Source organism: Chiloscyllium punctatum, chromosome 49 (assembly GCF_047496795.1).
Source record: "Chiloscyllium punctatum isolate Juve2018m chromosome 49, sChiPun1.3, whole genome shotgun sequence".
Classification (NCBI taxonomy): Eukaryota; Metazoa; Chordata; class Chondrichthyes; order Orectolobiformes; family Hemiscylliidae; genus Chiloscyllium; species Chiloscyllium punctatum.
In genome coordinates, this window is record NC_092787.1 from 10,248,034 (window position 1) to 10,268,583 (window position 20,550).

Sequence of the window (20,550 nt, forward strand, 5' to 3'; positions counted from 1 at the left end):
AATCACAGACTCAACCTGCATGTTTACCTTTAGAGAATCCTCGACTAGCACTCCCAGATCCCTTTGTGCTTTGGCTTTATTAATTTTCTCACCATTTAGAAAGTAGTCCATGCTTTTATTCTTTTTGCCAAAGTGCAAGACCTTGCACTTGCTCACGTTAAATTCCATCAGCCATTTCCTGGACCACTCTCCCAACCTGTCTAGATCCTTCTGTAGCCTCCCCACTTCCTCAGTACTACCTGCCTGTCCACCTAACTTCGTATCATCGGCAAACTTCGCTAGAATGCCCCCGGTTCCCTCATCCAAATCATTAATATATAATGCGAACAGCTGTGGCCCCAGCACCGAACCCTGCGGGACACCGCTCGTCACCGGCTGCCATTCTGAAAAAGAACCTTTTATCCCAACTCTCTGCCTTCTGTTAGACAGCCAATCCTCAATCCATCCCAGCAGCTCACCTCGAACACCATGGGCCCTCACCTTGCTCAGCAGCCTCCCGTGTGGCACCTTATCACAGGCCTTTTGAAAGTCTAGATAGACCACATCCACTGGGTTTCCCCGGTCTAACCTACTTGTCACCTCTTCAAAAAATTCCAACAGGTTTGTCAGGCATGACCTCCCTTTACTAAATCCATGTTGACTTGTTCTAATCAGACTCTGCTCTTCCAAGAATTTAGAAACCTCATCCTTAATGATGGATTCTAGAATTTTACCAACAACCGAGGTTAAATTAGCACATTGCCATTTTTTGAACATTAAAAAAGGAAACTGCATCCTTCAGCTTAACACACAATATAATTTTTGCTTGACAAAGATCAAAATCTTTTTGCTTCACATTTAAATTCTGAAATTTTTGAAACGTTAATCTATCATAATTGCACAATAATGATTTGAATTTTATTTCATTCTGTATATGAATAATCACACAACCCAACATCAGTTGAAAGCTGTACCTCTAAAGACCCAAATTATTTAAATAAACAATTGGCTCCAGAATTGGAGATTTCAAGTTTCAAGACAGCTAAGTCGCACAACTTTCTTAACACACCACTAAGCACTTAGCCGAAAAGATTGAGCAGAATTGATTTTAACGGTTTTAATGTTTTGTAGTCACAATTAAGGTCTGGAAGGATGCAGTGGAAAATTAATATTGCAACATTGCAGGATTTGGATAAAAAGGATAAAACTTATCCAAGATGAGCAAGTCTTCTTGATCATCCACTTCAAAATAAAACCACCAGCAAGAACTCATGATTTGGAGATGCCGGTGTTGGACTGGGGTGGACAAAGTTAAAAATCAAACAACACCAGGTTATAGTCCAACAGGTTTATTTGGAAGGACTAGCTTTTGGAGCGCTGCTCCTTAATCAGGTGGTTGTGGAATATTTATAGTGCTCTAACAGTTCAGTTAGGTAATTGCCCAAATTAGTATCTGCATTGTTCCTCTCTTGGCTCCCAAAAGGAGGAAAAACTTCCGACAGTGTACATACAAATGGATTCACTGAATATTTTATTAAAAAGCAAAGATCCATCAACTCCTGGAGTGCACATGAAGCAACTCTGTATTGTGCCTGATCACAGTGCTTTCCCAGAAATCAGATTTTCATTAATATCACTTCCCCAAAAAACTTCCACACACAAACATAGGTACAGTTAGAACATTTATAAGACAGTTGGACATGAGTATGAAAGGTTTAGAGGGATATGAGACAAATACAGTCAAGTCTAGTCTGGGAAACTTGGTCAGCATGGACAAGTTGGACCGAAGAGTCTGTTTCTGTGCTGTACAACTCTATGACATAGAGTTATGAGATCTACAGCACTGAAAAAGACCCTTTAGTCAATTGCGTCTACACAAGTCAAAAGCAACTACCTGATGTTCTCATCCCATTTTCCAGCACCTAGCCCACAGCCTTGTATGCCTTGGCATCATGAGTGCTCATCCAAATACTTCTTAAAAGTTCTGGCTTCTACCACCCCTACAGGCAGTGAGCTCAGATTCCCACCACCCGATGGATGAAAATGCTTCTCCTCTCATCTCAAAAATTTCTGCCTTTAAATTTTTTCCCAGTGGTCACCAATCTCTCAAGGGGAAAAGTTTCTTCTTGTCTACACAATCTTTGCCTCTCAATTTTATACATCTCAAAACTATTTGCTCCAAGGAAAATAATCCCAGTCTATCCAATCTCTATTCATAACTGAAACTCTACAGTCCAGGCAACATCCTCGTAAAATACCTCTTCACTTACTCCAGTACTATCACATCCCTCCTATAACGTGGATTCCCGAACTGCACATAATACTCTAGCTATGGCCTAACCAACATTTTATATGATCCAGCATAACCCCCCTGCTCTATGGTTTTGCTAATAAAGCAGAGTACCCCATGTGCCTTCCATACCACTTTATCTACATGTCCTGACACTTTTAGGGACTAGTTTACATGCATACCAAGGTCCCTCTGATCTTCCCACAGACCCACCACTCTCCATGTATTCCCTTGTGTCCTTTGTTCTGCCCAAGTGCATCAACTCACATAGATATCCAGATATCTATCTTCAAAAATCAGCCCTTAATTTTAGTTCCATTGGCAACTACTTTCCTCTCGCCTCTTTTCCTCAGTTAGCATTAAAGTGCAAAAGAGGATGATTCCCTGTCAGCTTACCTGGAACTACAAACTGAAATTCATCAACTGCTACACAAAATTAATTTAATCCTTAGAATTTTCTTTTACAGAAAACCAGAGTGAAATAAAAATGAATTGAATAAATTTAGTATGTATGCAGCTTTTGAAACTTATTATGGTCATAAATCTGATTCAGCTTTTAAAGTTATGAAATATATGTAAATAACTACAGTGCAACTAAAGAACATGCAGATATGAATAGAAAATTAGTGAGGGAGGAAGTGAGCTCAATTTCAACACACAAAATTCAAGCTTAGAAATTTCATGTTCCTTTCAGGTTCGGAGATCGATATGAACACAAACTGTGTCAGTCGAACCCAGATACCATTTTTAGATATTTCATTTGCAGAACAGCAATCGAACTATGCCAGCAAAAGTGTGAAAAAGATTGTTACTTTCCCTATTTTTCACAGAAGCATTATTTAGTTCACAGTAGGCTAAGCAATGTTATTCTCAAGTTTTAATCCTGACACTTCACGATTAAAAGCATTCTTTTAAGATTTGCAGGCACATTGTTTGCTACAATTTAAGCCTCTTTGTTTTTGTAGTCCTCATTTCAAATTCAAAATGACAAGACTAGTCTTATTTCTCACTTCAGAAGTATAATATAGACGCAACAGCATGTTATCCTTCAAATGTTGCAATCTAAAAAAAAGTTCCTTTCCCAGACAGAATCTCCTGCCAAAAAGGAAACCATGTCAATTTTGCTCCCACTAAATTTATGTTAAGTCCATATGTAAAATTTCTGAACTGGAACAACAACCTGGACTTAGAATAACAAACTATTGTAATGCTCCAAAAATGTAAAAGGGCAGGATCTGCAGCTGGCATGCAGCCAGATCAAATACTAATACACAGTAAAAGGCAATAACAAAGCACTTTGGCTCATAAGACATTACAGTTGTATTACCTAATTTTTCAAAATAAAGCAAAACTCAACAACACTTATAAAGTAAAAAGATAGTGCAGCAAAAAAATATTTCATTAATTGAACGGGTATTGAGTAAATAAATGATTAATAAATTTGCTCTCCTGAAAACACCTTCCTATTTGTTCACAATTTAGTGGCATACAAACTTACAAGTATCTTCAACATATTAATGTTATAATAGGTTATATCTAGTCTTCTAGGCTGTATCAGTAAAAATCAGTTTCAAGTATGTTGGAACTTCAAAAAGTAAGTTTCAAAATCTATATTTTTAAACTATATTTTCAAAGTTTTCTACTTGGTTAACAATGTTAATTTATGTGACTTTATCCTCAAAGGTGAAAGTTAAAGCTATCTTTCTTGATTACAAACAATTGTATAAACAAGTGAATATTTGTATTGGGTTATGCTTATTTCAGATTTGTCTTTCATAGAACATTCCATAAGTAAAAGCAAAAGAATAGCTGGGAATAAAAATACTGAGCTAATACCATCTACCATTATTTTTCAATTTTAAATATAATTTATAACAGGAAATTGTTAATTTAACAAGAGTGTTATTTGGATAACACTCCAATAAGCACATCGATCTGGACCCAATAATTCGACCACTGCAACTGACAGCTGGAACTGACAACCGGAAGCAGCAGATTCAAACCACTACAAATGCCAGAGGAAAGATCACAGAAGCGCTTCACAGGAGGCTCCCAAGCACTGAGGAAGTCACCTAGTCAGGGGACGAAACGTCTGCAACACAAATTCCCAGCTCGGCGAACAGAACCACAACAGTGTTATTTGGTGAGTGCCTTGGTAGTCTTTCTTCATCAATTTATTTAACTTGCCAGCAGCACTGCAATTTTATTTCACGTGTAATATCAACAGTGTAGTTCTAATCAACACTTTCCAAAGACCTCTGCAGAATTAAAACTGGCATGAACACATGGGTGATGGTTTTATATAATTACCAATAATATGGACAATTAAAATCAAATGCAACAAATATTTATCTCAGTTTTGTGATTGTAATTGAGAATCAAATCAAAAGGATGATTTTAAAATCATGAAGAAAAGGATTGTGCAGCTGTTTGCCAACCAGTAAATATCAACTGCAGAGACCCTTATGAGAATTTTCCAGTACTTTGGGAGACAAGAATTGTTAAAATAAACACTGCAAAGGGAAGCTATGTAAATATGATTCGTAGCAAAACAACACACAAACTATTCTTGCATGGAATGTCAACTCCAGATTATATGATTTTAAAAACTAAGGCAATTTGCGTTGCAGTTTTTACATTGGTTGATTTTGATCAAGTTCAGAAATTGCAAAGCTGAGAAAAAGGGTATGCAATGAATTAGTTCTATTTTAAGAAATAACAGCTTTCACATAGAACTGATTAAACTTATCAAACCTATTAAAATAGACTTGTGTTTTGCAATAACAAAACAGGGAATGACAAAATGTAAGGTTGGGTTCAAAGTGAAAAGGTTAATTTTTTTTAAAACTTACATTCGAACAAAGAGAGACTGTTTCGTTGCCAGCCCAGGCGGTGAGTACTTCTCAACTAGTGCCAACGTGCTGAAGCCGAACTTGTGAATAGGCTCATTGGAATCTAATGGTGGAAAATCTCCATCAACTTCCCCATCGTCCTCCGCAATATGAAGGCAGTAGACATCCACATTTTCACTGCAGTAAAGAAATAGCAAGCACTTAAGAAAAAGTCAAATCGACAAATGGTCAAGTAACTGCAGTGGTGTAGGCTGCAGTAACCTCCTGCTGACGAAGAAAAGCCTGATTGGGCAATGAGTGCTCTGTGCAGCAAAACAAATCGCAGAAAAAGTGGTGTGTTTTTAAATAATAAAAGACTAATTTGTTTTTAAAAGGAAAAATCTTAAAATAAATAAATATTGCATTCAATAGCTTACATTTTAACACATTAACCTCACATTAATGTTTGTAAGCAGAGCATAGACCTTGGCAGAAAACAAGTGAAAACCCACTATGCAACTGGTATTTTTGCCAACATTATCTTCTGGCGCTATTCCCATTCTTGTCTAAGCAAACTGCATCATGGCTCTCCCAGAATGCAAAAATAAGAAAACACAACGGTCAGCAGAGCCAGAGTATTTTTAACTATTAAAATGTTTTACATGAAGAAAATACATCTGAAATAAATTTATGGCAGCTTATTTTCAAGACCAATAAACATTTACTTTCTCTCAGCAGACAACAAAAACTCATGAGCTTTATAGAAACATGCTGACAGATGAACCACATTTTAGCCAGAAGACAGAGTGGTGGTATAAAGAAGCAGTAGCTGCTGGATCAATGAGGAATTTGCAGTTGAGAGTGAGATATAACAATTGTTTTAATGATAAACTTCTACATTTCTTTATTAAAAACACATTCAGAATTGCACAATATTGATATAAAATATCCCACAAGCCGTTGTAATCCCATTAGGAATACAGAGATCCCTTTAAACATTACAGAAAAAAAAACTAGACTTATTTTGAGTGCAACTTATCAAAATCACTATTAATTGTATATATTTAATAATCTCAATAACTTTGGAATAGCTTGAAACTCATTTGGTCTTCTAGTAAGTATTAACAACATTTCAGACAGATTACTTCTTTCAACTTCTTCCTAAATTTCCATTTGTCTCAGGCTTCTTCCTGCTACAACTGCAGTGCCGATCAGTTGGTATACTGAACATTCAACAGATGTTTGAATAATACCTATGAGTAGCGTCTATGGATTCAAATTGAGCAACCAGATGAGAATAGTGTAGTATCTGGCCAACAGATACAGCTGGCCAATTAGCAAATATTTCCTTTCCACGTTCTCAATACTCATGCTCTCACTTGTTTTATTTCATACATCTAACATTTATCTCCAGTCAGTTGAAATTGTGATGAAGGTGCTTCCATTGTTAATATTTTTTGAGGACCTGTGTCTAAATAAAGTGAAAATTGTTTCATTTGAAGCACCAGCATGATACCTGGACCTATCTTCTTTTGGAAGTGATCACTGACAGGACACTGCAGGAGACTTCTGTTTCTTTTAAACAAAGATGCTGAGTGAAGTCAAGACACATGAGTTAAGCTAACTACTTGTACTTGTTTACTGGAAGTCACACATCTGAGTTTATGTTTGTCAGAAGTGAGGCTTTTTGAAATTATTTGGTGATTTGTGTTCACTTGGTTGATGCTTGCCAAGAGAGAAGCCTTTTGAATATTCTGAGCAGCTCATTTGGACAGTTAACTGTGACAGCTGAAAACTCATGCAGCCATTCTCCTCAGAAACTTCCAGAAGATTTCCTTGCAACCTTTCCTAAATGAACAGCATTTAAAAAGTTACCAAGGACAACCACACGCGTCTAGTGACATTTGTATGCATGTACCAGGATACCAGATAAAAAGCCACGTGGAATATGTCACATCTTATCCTTTTATCTTCAAGTAGTAAAATAGCTAATCTCTGAGAAAGTTTATTTTTTTCTGTAATTGGTAGATGCCCATGTTTGGTTACTTAAAAGGATATATATTTATATTGTCATATTTTGAAACATATTAAATAAAGACAAAGGTTGTTACGATATGTTTTGTTTAATAATCTAACAATAATTTTGCTGTTTGTTAAGTAAATCTGACTGATGGATGAATATTCTTAAATGGCCAGCTCTGTAATGTTTAAACATTATAAATCTAAGACATTTTTTGCAAATAACACTTAAGCTATTTATAATTTGAGGGACATGCAGGGCACAAATTACAATTATCCTTCCGGTGACCAAACTTCAAAATTAGTCATGAGATAATAATTTTATTAAATTACTATACCATAGGATAAGTGGTAAATTCAAGAAAAGGGACCCCCAGTGAACTTCTATCAGTGAGTTACTTTCATGACAAGGTTGTCTGGGCCTGCAGGTCAGTTAGTGGAAATACTCACTTTATGGAAACCATGTTCTCAATTTCAGCAGTGCAAAGTTTTTATCAGGTGATGAAGCCAAAAAAATTAAAAAGATTCAGAAAAGAAAAAGTTTTATTAAATCGGTCTCATTTGCATCTGATGACTCAAATGTCGAGGAGATCAATGCATGAAACGGTTGTGACAGCACATCTCATTAGTATCAATTTTTTCAGTAGACAGTTTTCAATAAAATGGAATGCAAACCAACTTCCACTTAGATTACCTAGAAGATCCATGGCTTTTCAAAAGAGGGAACATACTGCAGATCAGGGTGAAACAAAACTTGCAAATGCTAAATAACAACTCCAACAACATTTTCTCTTTCATGCTCTAAATGTCATGATGGTCAATATTTTAATTCCTGTTGTGGAGGCTTGATTATCTCAACAATGCGCATCAAGTACACTTCAAGAGAGCACAAGGAAAGTCATATTTATCCAGACTCACCCCATTCCATAGACCTGGAGAAATAATCGAGCCCAATACGATTAATGCAGTACTGAAGTAGTACAGATTTGTGAGACATATTCCCATTCAAATTAAACAGTCGTAGAGATGTACAGCACGGAAACAGACCCTTTAGTCCAACTCGTCCATGCCAACCACATATCCTAAATTAATCTAGTGCCATTTGACAGCATTTGGCCCATATCCTCTAAATCCTTCGTATTCATATACATGTCCAGATACTCTCTAAATGTTGCAATTATACCAGCCTCCATCACTTCCTCTGGCAGCTCATTCCATACACACACCACCCTCTGCATGAAAAGGTTGCCCCCTTAAGCTTTCCCCTCTCACCCTAAACCTAGGCTCTCGAGTTCTGGACTTCTCCCACTCCAGGGAAAAGACCTTGGCTATTAACCCTGTCCATGTCCCTCATGATTTTATAAATCTCAATAAGGTCATCCCTCAGCCTCTGATGCTCAAGGGAAAACAGCCCCAGCCTATTCAGCCACTCCCTATAGCTCAAATCCTCCAATCTTGGCAACATCCTTGTATATCTTCAAGTTTCACAACATCATTCAGTCAATAGGGAGACCAGAATGGCACATAATATCCCAAAAGTAGCTTAACCAATGTCCTGTACATCCTCAACAGGACCTCATAACTCCTTTACTTAATGCTCTGACTAATAAAGGAAAGCATACAAAATGCCACCTTCACTATCCTACCTGCGACTCCACTTTCAAGGAACTATGAACCTACACTCCAAGGTCTCTTTGATCAGCAACACTCCCTCGGACCTTACTATTAAGTGTATAAAGTGCTGTCCTGATATGCCTTTCCAAAATGCAGTACCTCACATTTAGCTAAGTTTGACTTCATCTGCACTCCTCAGCCTGTCTGATCAAGATCCCGTTTGTACTTGGAGATAACCTTCTTTGCTGTCCACTCCACCTCTAATTTTAGTGTCATCTGCAAACTTAATGGCCACACCTCCAATGTTCATATCCATATATATATAAATGACAAACAAAGTGGACCCAGCAATGATTCTTGCGGCACACCACTGGTCACAGGCCTCCAGTCTAAAACGCAACCCTACACCATCACCCTCTGTCTTCTACCTTCAAGCCAGCTCTGTCTTTAAATGGCTAGTTCTCCCTGTATTCCATTTGACCTAACCTTTCCAGTTTAAGGAAAACCTCATTCTCTATACATGTAAAAAAATCTTATAGCATTATTTGAAGATAACTGGGGAGTTGTTCTGAGCATCCTAGCCAATAATTATTCTTTAATCATACTTATTTGGTTATTTATCTTACAACTATTAATGGAATATTGTTATGCAAACTGTCTGCTCCATTTACCTACATTGGCTCTGGAGTACACATGTCCTTAAGTGTAAGGAATCTTCGAACTGCAAGTTATTTCTTTACTAATTAATAAATGGGATACAAAGAAACAATACATTAGGATCCCAGTCAACATTACAAAGGTCATGTACCGAACATATAAAATTGTAGGGTATGTCAAATTTTAAGTCAGCATTTTTACTACACATAGAATTTTCCAAGATTAAAAGTTAGAAGCTTGCTGCCCAGCACTAAAAGAACCCTTGCACTGTTTCCCTCGCATGGCAAAATTGTATTTGAGTACAGCAAAGCACACATGCAACTGATTAATCTATAAGATGCACTGAGGAATCACAAGGAAATTCTTTGTTGGACTGTGATAATGCCTAACTGTTACAAAAGCACAAAATTCCATCAGAAAAATGCATAATATTTTGTACTCCAAATTCAAGTTTCAAATCATGATCTTTGCCTTTCTGTTAATAGGTTGATGGTTGTTATTATGAATAGTGAAGATCAGTTGTATAGAAAATGTACAAAATAATATACAAAAACTACAAGACCAGAAAATTACTTGCATTTCTTATTTGAATATAATAACTTGCTTGCAAAAATTTGTACTGAGCAGCTATATCTTTGATTTCAATTTGCACTTGGAGTTCTAATAACTAAAACTATCTGTGCATAATTTGCAGTTATATCTTTACTAGAACTATGGAAATACTTTGCACACAGTGATACCTTTATTGTATCATGTACTTCAGCATATATTTACAAACATACTTTTAAAGCTTTTCCTCCCAATTCCCTTCTACTCACTGTTCATGCCTTGCTCTTTCATGTTGTTTCCTCCTTTTGCCAATCTCCATTGTTCACACATTGTTATCCAATAACAGAGGTGATTTATTTTAAAATAGCTATCAAGTTTTTTTTGATAGAAAACATCTTTTTAAATGAATCAGAAAAAACAGAAGTGGCCATCTGAGCTATAATTCTATATATTACTCATTGATACCTGGACAAATTAATATCTTGGTGTCTTTTGTGTTTTAACAATATTTAAAACATTTATAAACTCTCCTCTCCTGAACAAGACTCATCTGACATCCATCAACAGCCTTGGTAACCATGCTCATTCTTAGCAATTCCCTGTTGCTCTCATCCGTCCTCCAGAGTCAAGGCAGCCAGTCCATGCAAGGCACATGGCTGCACTCTGCTTGCATCTCACAGTTGTACAACATCCATGGCCTATTTGTATACTGTTCAACTACTTCATTACAAAGGTCATGGACCTCCGAGAGGGTTGCTACCAACCCATTAGGAACTTTAATTTTAGAAACTTGCCAAAACAGTTAATCCAACATTGTTGGTACTTTTGTTTGTATTCTGATCTCATGGCTGATCAATTGGTATGGGGAGATATCCAGTTGATGGGAGTACTGGACAAATTTGGTTCCTTAGAGGAGCTTGGCAGGAATTATTCTAAGTGTTTTAAATTTTTTTAACCAAAGTGATCTTTTACTAAAGCATAGACAATCAATATTGCAGTCTTTGTTTTAACAATAAAGCAAATCAAAAGTTATGAACAACAGAAATGAAGATAAACAGGAGGAAAAAAATCTATTCCTTTAAAGATTTTTAAACATATAGTAGAAATCAATGTGGAACCAGTACACCCTGCCACAGCTTCCAAATATTATTGCAATTCAGAGAACATAAAGTATTACACTTCGCACAAAACCCAGCTCATTTCAAAGAAATTCTGCTTGGTATAATATTTTTATTGGCTCAAAGTGATTAAAATTTCACCTCATCTGCTGCAACAGATAACTGTTTAATTATTATTACGTTCCTGACTTAATTTTTCTTCCCATATGATCTTTGCGGCAGCTCCAATTCCCTTTTTCTCTCTTCTTTTAACTTCAAAAAATTAACTTCATTTCCCCTTCACCACCTGTATCACCACACTTTGGTCTAGGACTTATGCAAACTTATTCTGAAATAATTTAATTAAACTCTTATTTTTAAAAGGATATCTACTTGGCATGTTACTTTATGCAAATACTTCTCCATTCTAATACATATTCTCTCTCAACCAACTCCAAAATCCAAAATATTCTCTCCTTGAGCCTTCTAGGTTATTCCCTGGGAACTCTGGGTAACTGCTTCTCACTTGGAAGTACGGGTATTGTAGGTTTTCCCTCAAAAGTCAACTGTCAACTCCGAATACACACGACAAACCAATACATCCAACCCAGAACTCAACCACAAATGACAGCAAAATACGTTTATATCAATCTCAGTTTCATTACATCTTATCAACTAATCAAAGTTCTCCAAGAATAGGGGGTTGTTAAAAATATTCAACTTAATTACAAGGACAATAGTTTGAGGAGGAACTAGGTGTAAATGGGAAATATTACAAAAGCCACAGAAACATATGGAGAAATAAGGAGCAAATACATATAGATGTTGATAACATTTGTCTGAATTAAAATTTCAAATGCTGTGCATTGGAAGGAAAAAACATGCAAAGATGCATGTCATGAGGGGTCTTGAAGTAGCTACGAATAAACTTGAAAAAAATGCAGGAATCTGAACTGACTTAATGCTCAGCATAGCAAGCTATCGCAGAACAGTTACCAAACAAACAGAACAATAAACTGTATAGTCAAAGCAGTAGAGTCCAGTTGGAGAAAGTAATAATTAAACTAACCTGTATAGATCACACATTCTGAATCCAATTCTTATTGATAAAAACAGGGAAGACAACTCAAGTTGCCAAATGCAGTACACAAAAGATCCATGAGGTGGCTTTTCAAAAGAAGTATCACAGAAAACCAAGTGAAGATGGCACTCGACAAAGTGCATAATGCTGCTAGATATTTTACCAATCCTGTTCAGAAATGGCATTACATACCTTCGTAGCAGGCGGGATTTCAATCCAGGTGTCCCAAGCTGCAGTAAATCTAATTACACATTAGGTAGTTCTTCCCTCTTGGTTAATGCACTGCAACTTCAAAACTGAAAAAAAACTAAACTTTCTATTAAAACTTCAATCTCACTGAGGTGACTTCAGGCCAATCCATATCACCAATAGGCTCTGAAACCTTGCTCACATTTTGGAATCTATGACAAACTCCACCACAGCAGCAGAGACAATTCACATTAAAATTCTGAAAAAAAAAACTATTTTCCACACTCTCAAATCTAACAGATGGTTTAGAGAATTCCAGGATGAGGATCTATATCTCTAACAGACCCTAATCATTTGTACCTTGGGTCAAACTATGACTCATACATTAGTTTTTCAGAAATATGGCTCATAAACAAACTGACAAATGAAACCATTGCCTTCATCCACTTTCTACTGGTTAGGAGATCAAAGCTGGGAACTAAATATTCAGGGGTGTGATTTTCAAGTGGATAGGCAAGAAGGAAAGGGTGGTAGATAACTCTGTTAGTATGGGATAGAACAAGTACCTCAGCAAGAAATTACTTCAGATCAGATGATGTAGAATCTATATGGGTGGAGATCAGAAATAACAATGGGAAGATGACACTGAAGAGAGTAATGTATAAGCCCGCTAACAGTAGCTGCTCCACACGGTAAAATAAGACAGGAGGACATGAAAAAAAAGGTAGTACATTACTCATCAGTAACTTAAATCTTTACACCAATTGGAAAAATCAAAGTGGCAGAGGTAGCCAAGAGAAAGAATTCCAAACGTACTTGGGCAGTTTTCTCGAACAAGAATGTAGATCCAACCCAGGATCAGGGTAGTTTGGTAATGTGTACCTATGCAAGTTTAATAATCTTAAAAGGAAGAGATCCCCTAATAAACAATTACCATATGGAAGCATTTAGTGCATTGAGCTAGAGCGGGAAAACTTGGGTCAGAAACAGTTGTTAAAATTAAATAAGGGTAACTACATGGACATGACAGCAGAGTTGGTCAGGGTAGACAGGAAAGGAATCCTTAGCAGAAAATGCAGACAAGAGATAATGGCAGACATTAAGGCAAATAGTTCACGGCTAACATCAAAAATATACTCTCGTGAGGAAGAAAGATTCAAGGAAAGGGTAAACCAACCATGGTTAACCAAATGCGTTAAGAATAGCGTCAAACTGAAAGAATATAAACATACAATGTAGCAAAGATTAGTGGCAAACCAACGAATTAGGAAAGTTTTAAAAGTCAACAAAAGATGGTTTTGTGCTATGATCAAAACAAGAATTAAGAGGGAGAAAATAAACTGTGACGGTAAACCTTGCAAGTAATACAAAAACAAATGTTAAGAAATTCTTTAATCATTTAAGGAAGAGAGGGGCCAAAGTGAACATAAGCCAATAAATCCCTGGACCTGATGGGCTGCATCAAGGATATTGAAGGAAGGAGCCACAAAGATAGTTGATATGTAATTATTATAAAGGATGTAATAGCAAAGCACTCATAAGTACAAAATATAATCAAGCAGAATCAGCATGGCTTAATGAAGGTAAAACCATGCCTCACATTTGTTGAGCTCTCTGAAGTGGTAACAAACAGGAAAGGTAAAGGGAAACCAGCAGATGTAATATATTTGAAATTTGATAAGATCAGGCTACTTAAGAGAAAGCCCATTATGGTAGCGTAGTATATCAGCACGGACAGTGGACTGGCAAACTAATAGAATGGCAGAATAAAACACATAGGTGGGCTAAGGGAGACATTGTCAGGATGGCAACCTGTAACTAGTGGTGTGTCAGAAATCAGTGCTGGGGTCACAATTATTTACAATATATCGTAAAACTTGGATGTGACACTATCACCAAGCTTGTGAATGATATAAAAACAGGTGGGAAGGCAAGTGGTGAGGATGACACAGTCCAAGGAGTGATAGAGACTGATTAAGTGGCAAAAACCTGGCAGACCAAATATGAGAAGATATGAAGTTATATACTTTGGCAGGAAGAATAGAAGAGCTGAATGTTATACAAGTAAAAAAAGACTGCAGAAAGCTGAAGCACAGATGGATTTGCAGGCCCTCATGTGTTAACCACAAAAAGCTAGAATCCAACTTCAGCAGGTAATAAGGAAGACGTTTGTCGGCCTTTCTTTCAAAGGGAATGGAGTATAAAATGAGGGATGTCTTGCTAAAACTATACAAGGCACTAATCACACCAGAATATTGTGCAAAGTTTGGCCCCCTTCTACAAATGAAGATATACCGGCATTGGAGGTAGTCCGCACGAAGGTTCACAAGGTTAAGTTCTACTTGAGAGAGACTTGATTAAGAGGGGGAAAACAGAATTCAGCTTGCAAGGAACATGCAACCTGATTGTAGAAGCTTCTGTAGGTATCGGAAGAGAAGAAGATTAGTGAATAGAAATGTAGGTCCTGTACAGTCAGAAACATGAAGATGTAATGGAAGGAAAAAAGAAATGGCAGACCAAATTCTGGCTCTGTCTTCACAAAGAAGCTTCTGTCATAAATAACATCCCAAAAAATGTTGAGGAACCCAGGGTCTTGGAAGAGGGTAAAGTGAAGGAAATCAGTATCAGGGAAATGATGTTGGAGGAATTAAGCACCAATAAATCCCAAGAGTCCGATAATCTACATCCCAGAAACACAGTGGGTGTATTGGTGATTATCTTTGCAGATTATGTGCTCTGAAACAATTCATATTGATTGGAGAGCAGTTAATGTAACACCACTATTTGAAACAAGACTTTCAGGTCATTCTGCTACATTGTGTAACAGTGAATTTGCATTGACGAATTGCGCAATCGACAAAGTGGGAACACTGCTCCAAAAGTGTAAACTTTTAAATACATGTGTTGGCTGTAACACTATTACCTTGGCAACACTTTAAGCTCTGTTTCTAAAGCATGATTTTTCTATAATGGGGGGTTGCACAAGAATGCAACCATCATGTTACAGAACTACGTGTAGAGAGAAAACAGGGGGAAATAGACCAGTTAGTCTGACATCAGCAGCTGGTAAATGCTCGAATCCATTATAAAAGATTTAATCGTAGGACACTTGCCAAACAGTGACAAAATCAGATAGTGAGCATGGATTTATGAAAGGGAAATCATTCTTGACCAATCAGCTGAAATATTTCAAGAAGATAATCAACAGAGTTGATAAGGAGGAGCCAGTAGATGTGGTTTACTTGGACTTTCCAAAAGATCTCACATCAGATATTCGCATGTAAAATTAACGCGCATAGATTGGGGCGAGTGTACTGAAAGACAGGAAGCAAAGAATATGAATAAACAGATCTTTTTCCCCAAGTGGTAGACTTGGGGAAAAAATAAATTAGTGAGGTACCACAGGAATCAGTACTTGGACCCAAGCTGTTCATATATATATCAATGATTTCGATGAGAAAACTAAATGCAATACCGACAAGTCTGCAGATAACACAAAACTGGGAGGGACAAATGACGTGGAAGATGTAGAGATGTATTCATTAGAGTTCATAAGGTTGAGGGGAGATCTGACAGAAACCTACAAGATAATGCATGGCTAAGAAAGGGTGGACGCTGGGAAATTGTTTCCCTCAGTTGGGGATACTAGGACTCGTGGGCACAGCATTAGAATTAGAGGGGGTCAATTTCGAACGGAAATGAGGAGACATTTCTTCAGCCAGAGTGGTGGGCCTGTGGAATTCACTGCCACGGAAAGCAGTGGAGGTCAGGACATTGAATGTCTTCAAGGCAGAGATTGATAAATTCTTAATCGTGCAAGGAATTAAGGGATATGTGGAGAGTACAAGCAAGTGGCGTTGAAATGCCCATCAGCCATGATCGAATGGCAAAGTGGACTCAATGGGCCGAATGGCCTTACTTACACTCCTCTTTCTTACGGTCTTATACCTTCTTCACAACTGGCCTATGCAAGCTCCTATTTTTGATGATTCTTATTAGGAGAGCTCAAGTTAGGCCTGTACTCATTAGAGTTTAGTAGAATGACAGGAGATCTTATTCAAACATGTAAAATGATTTACGGTGCTTGAAGGATCGATACAGAGTAATTGTTTCCCCTTGCGGCTGAGTATAGGTCCAGAGAACATTATCTTAATGTAAGAGGTCACCTATTTCAGACAGAAATTAGGAGGTTTCTTTTCTCCTCAGAGGATAGTGAATCTGTGGAATTCATTACAGCGGAGCGCTGCTAAGGCTGGATCATCAAGACTCAGCTCAATAGATCAGTAAAGAAAGTCAAGAGTTATGGAGAAAAGGTTGAAAAGCGAAGTTAAGGATTACCATATTTGCAACGACTTCATTGAATGGTGGAGCAAACTCAATGGGATGACAGAAATAAATAACATTAAGGGGATGCAAACAGATTCAAAAGCAACAAAAGGCAATTTTGTGGCCAATATCAGAAAATTCTCCATTAAAGAGTTATCAACTGATGGAAGGGACTTTGGGAAAGTATAAAGATTTACAAATGCATATATTATGAGATCATATATTACAAAATCACTACAGTGCAGTGGTGGCCATTTGGTTCATTGTCTCTGCACTGGCTGTAATTGTCGGGCCTATCCTTACTTTGCTTGAATATTAGTCTTAATTTGGAACAATAATTTTTAAAACGGAGGTTAACTGAAAGAATGCCTTGTCTAAGACAGGCCTGGGATAATTACTGATCAAAGAGATGCCCATGATATATAAGTGAACATCAGGTTTCAAAGTTAAACATTAGAAACCTCACAAAGAGTTTCGCTGAAGGTTCAGGACTATATCGGTACTGTTAGAACCCATGCTGATTTTTCATTATTTCATATTTATTCTTGTATCAATTTTGATTTGGAGCTGCGAACTGGGAATTATGAGCTGGAGATAGCCTTTGAATTTTGGGCAACAGCTCGTGGTTAAATGGAAAGAATAGGCCAGGCCTGGAAATTAAATGCAGGCTGATTCTTGATGAAAAGGGTTCCTTCAGACACAACGATCCCGGGAACAGCATTTTGTTTAAACAGATTGCAGAAGTTGGATATACCTGGGAACGGGTTCCAACAAATCTCGGGGAGAACTTATATTGAAGTGGATGGTAAAAGTTGAATACTAATTGAGGCCTGAGACAAAGATGGTCAGTCTATCAAGTCAGAACTAGAGTTGAAGTTGTTTTTTTTTAAACTATGTTTTCTGGGGAGGAGAGCTTTGGCTCCTGATGACACAGCATGAAGATTGTGAAAGCTTCTTACCTAACCTCCTTTAACAGCTTTTGGAAGCTCAAGAGTAGAAAACTTAGCTAGAAGTATTACTACCTGTACCTGAGTGAAATGAAAAGATGAATCTGATAGACATCTGCAGAAATGGAGTCCATATCTATGCCCATGAAACAATACACCTTGAAAACCATTCAAATAATCTGGCCTGTTTTGTTGTTTTCTTTTATTTATCTAAATTGTGTTTCCTTGTCTCTGTCTGGCGAGAGAACAGAGGCTGAAAATTGACGTTTTGGGTTTAAAGCTTAGACATTACTAGATTCATTTGTTGTTGAATTTTTCCTCTGCTAAAGTTCTAGTATATTTAATAAATTGTTGAGTCTTCAGTTTAAGCTGCAAAACTAAAATGAATTATTTGCCAAGTCTGGGATTGGTTATTCAAAAGTCTGTTTAGGAATCATTGGAGCAACTATTGAAGGTCTTCTAAAGCTGCAACTGCACTGTGTTGGGAATACAGACATAAAATGGTTGATATGGTTTGGTTGTTTGCCTCCGTGTCATCACACTATATTTTAATATATATGTATTGTTTTCACAGCCTGTGAAGCAGTCAGCATGGGAGGAGTCTCGAGCAGCACCAGTGGTGCTTGGAAAGGGAGGGGGAGCAACAGAGCACTTGAAATGGAGAAGGACAGAGACAGCCTGTGCAAAGATGGGATGGAGAGGGCAAGCAACAGTGGTGGGGGGAGAGGGCGCGTGTGAGAGAAGGGTCGAGGCAGAAAATGGGCACGAGAGGGGGAGAGGGTGGGAGAAGAGTCGAACGGGAGAAAGGGAGCGAGGGAGAGCAAAAAGACATGAGGGAAAAAAAAAGAGAGGGAGAGAAAAAGAGAGGACGAGACAGAGAAAAAATAAAGAGAAAGAAAAAAGAGAGAAAGAGAGAAAAAATAGAGAAAGAGCAAAAAGAGAGAGAGAGAAAAATAGAGAAAAAAAGGGAGAGATAGAGAGCATGCGAGAAAAAGAGCACACGAGAAAAAGAGAGCGAGAGCGAAGGAGGGAGACTGAAGGGAAAAGGGGAAGTAAGAGGAGGGTGGTGGGAGTGGGGTGGGAGAAGAGATGGGGGAAGAGGGGAGATTTCCTTTATTAACATAAAGATGAAAATTTTACTGATTTGTGAAATATAATCAACCGGAGGAATAATTATCCAAAGCCTTCCTAACACATTACCAAACACTACGTTGGGCAAAGAGGCAGAAAACTAGCTACCAGGATACATGAACATCAACTAGCCAAAAAACAACATGTCCCTCTCTCACCAGTATCCTTGCATACAGATGAGGAAGGACATCACTTGGACTGGATCAACACACCTATCCTCGGACAAGCCAAACAGAGAAATGCACAAGAATTCCTCGAAGCATGGCATTCCAACTAGAACTCTATCAATAAACACATCGAGCGAGACCACATCTACCATCGTCTGAGAGAAAGAACAGGAAATGACATCACCACAGGAAATGACGTTACCACCCCAAAGAAACCCAAATATATAAATAGAAAGCAGATATAATCAGTGCTTTGCCCGGAGGCCCACTGAAGATGTTACCTAGTAGGATGACGAAATGTCTGGAAATGAACCTTCCAGCTGCAAGCAAACCTATATCCTAAATACAAGTTGTTGTTATTAATGGAGATTCCCTCTATTGACATAAAGATGAAAATTTTACTGACTTGAAGTGTAATCAACCTGAGGAATGATTACCCAAAGCCTTCCTAACACACTCCCATCTCAAGCTGCATAACCAAAACATCCCAAATGTCTTGGTATTGTATAAACGAAGATCAGGAAATAGTCATACCTTTCCAATTATGCCTGCAAAAATGAACAAAGGAGTCTGCAAATAAACTGAAATAAATCAAAGAAACCTCTAGTTTGGGCCACTGATCTGCCGGCACCAACAAACTTTGCAACTGTAATCTATTTACAGGTACATACCATAAATTACCATTAAAAGTCATTGCTTATTCATCATGATGAACATTAGTATTTTGTTTAGCTTAAAATAATGCAGTTTTAAAAATGCACTTCTTGAAAATTATATTTGCTATTTATTTTACACAGCCTAGACCTGAAAATTTAACTTGAGGTTGGTCAAGTTTAGACTCCTCGTATCTAACCTTGGACCTTGGAAAATATGGTTATGAATATAGGATCTCAAAATGCAAAGTTTAATTTATCATTATGTTGCACGTCATTTTATAACAATATAGGTGGAATTATTAAAACTAATATTCACAACTGTACTTATTTTCTATTCTCCCAAAGAACCTTGCACAATACATCAGTAGCATGACTGGCTTGCTAGTGAAAATGTTATGAAGGTGTAAAATATTAGATAGCTATTTGTTTCTGGATGTTTCTACTATGTGCAATTTTGAATTATGGATTTTAATTAAATGATTGATTTCTCAATTAACTAATAACAAAGTACATGCTAATTGTTTAAATGGTCATTTGATCTATACATCACTTATGAATAAATTGTGCCGATTTACAAAGTCTATTGATTTGGCCTGACAACGAATTATTCAACTCATGAACTGATTTGTAGTTTCACCAATTAAATTTTCACATAAAACTGTTCAAATAGGATATTTTAATACAGAAAATAAACTGATAAGATCGCTTGTCATGACTCAGTTCTCTATTCAATAAAACAGGTAATGACACATTAATAATAATGTAATGTGCATTTTTTCCTATGAGATGACGAATAAGCTGAAATGTAAATGGTAACACTGGAACTAGAAAAAAAATACCATTGATAATTTAACAGTAACCAAGGAAACTATGCATCTCTCTTGCTTAACAAGATTTGGGTATGTAAAAGGGATTATTCTTTCTCAGAATTCTGACTAAAGTTCATGGACCTGAAATGTTAACTCAGTCTCTCTCCACAGACATTTTCAGACCTGCTGTGGTGCATTTCCAGCATTG

General features: G+C 37.2%; 1 protein-coding gene across 6 annotated transcripts in view; it reads right to left on the bottom strand.

Moving 5' to 3' along the window:
* The window catches only part of mapkap1 (MAPK associated protein 1), a 326,447-nt gene that overhangs the window by 170,300 nt on the left and 135,597 nt on the right, over positions 1-20,550 (bottom strand). For all 6 annotated transcript variants that reach the window (XM_072565771.1, XM_072565772.1, XM_072565770.1 and 3 more), the window contains one exon: positions 5,122-5,298. In XM_072565771.1, coding sequence (XP_072421872.1) covers positions 5,122-5,298 — 177 coding nt within the window. The remainder of the gene's footprint in view (positions 1-5,121; positions 5,299-20,550) is intronic.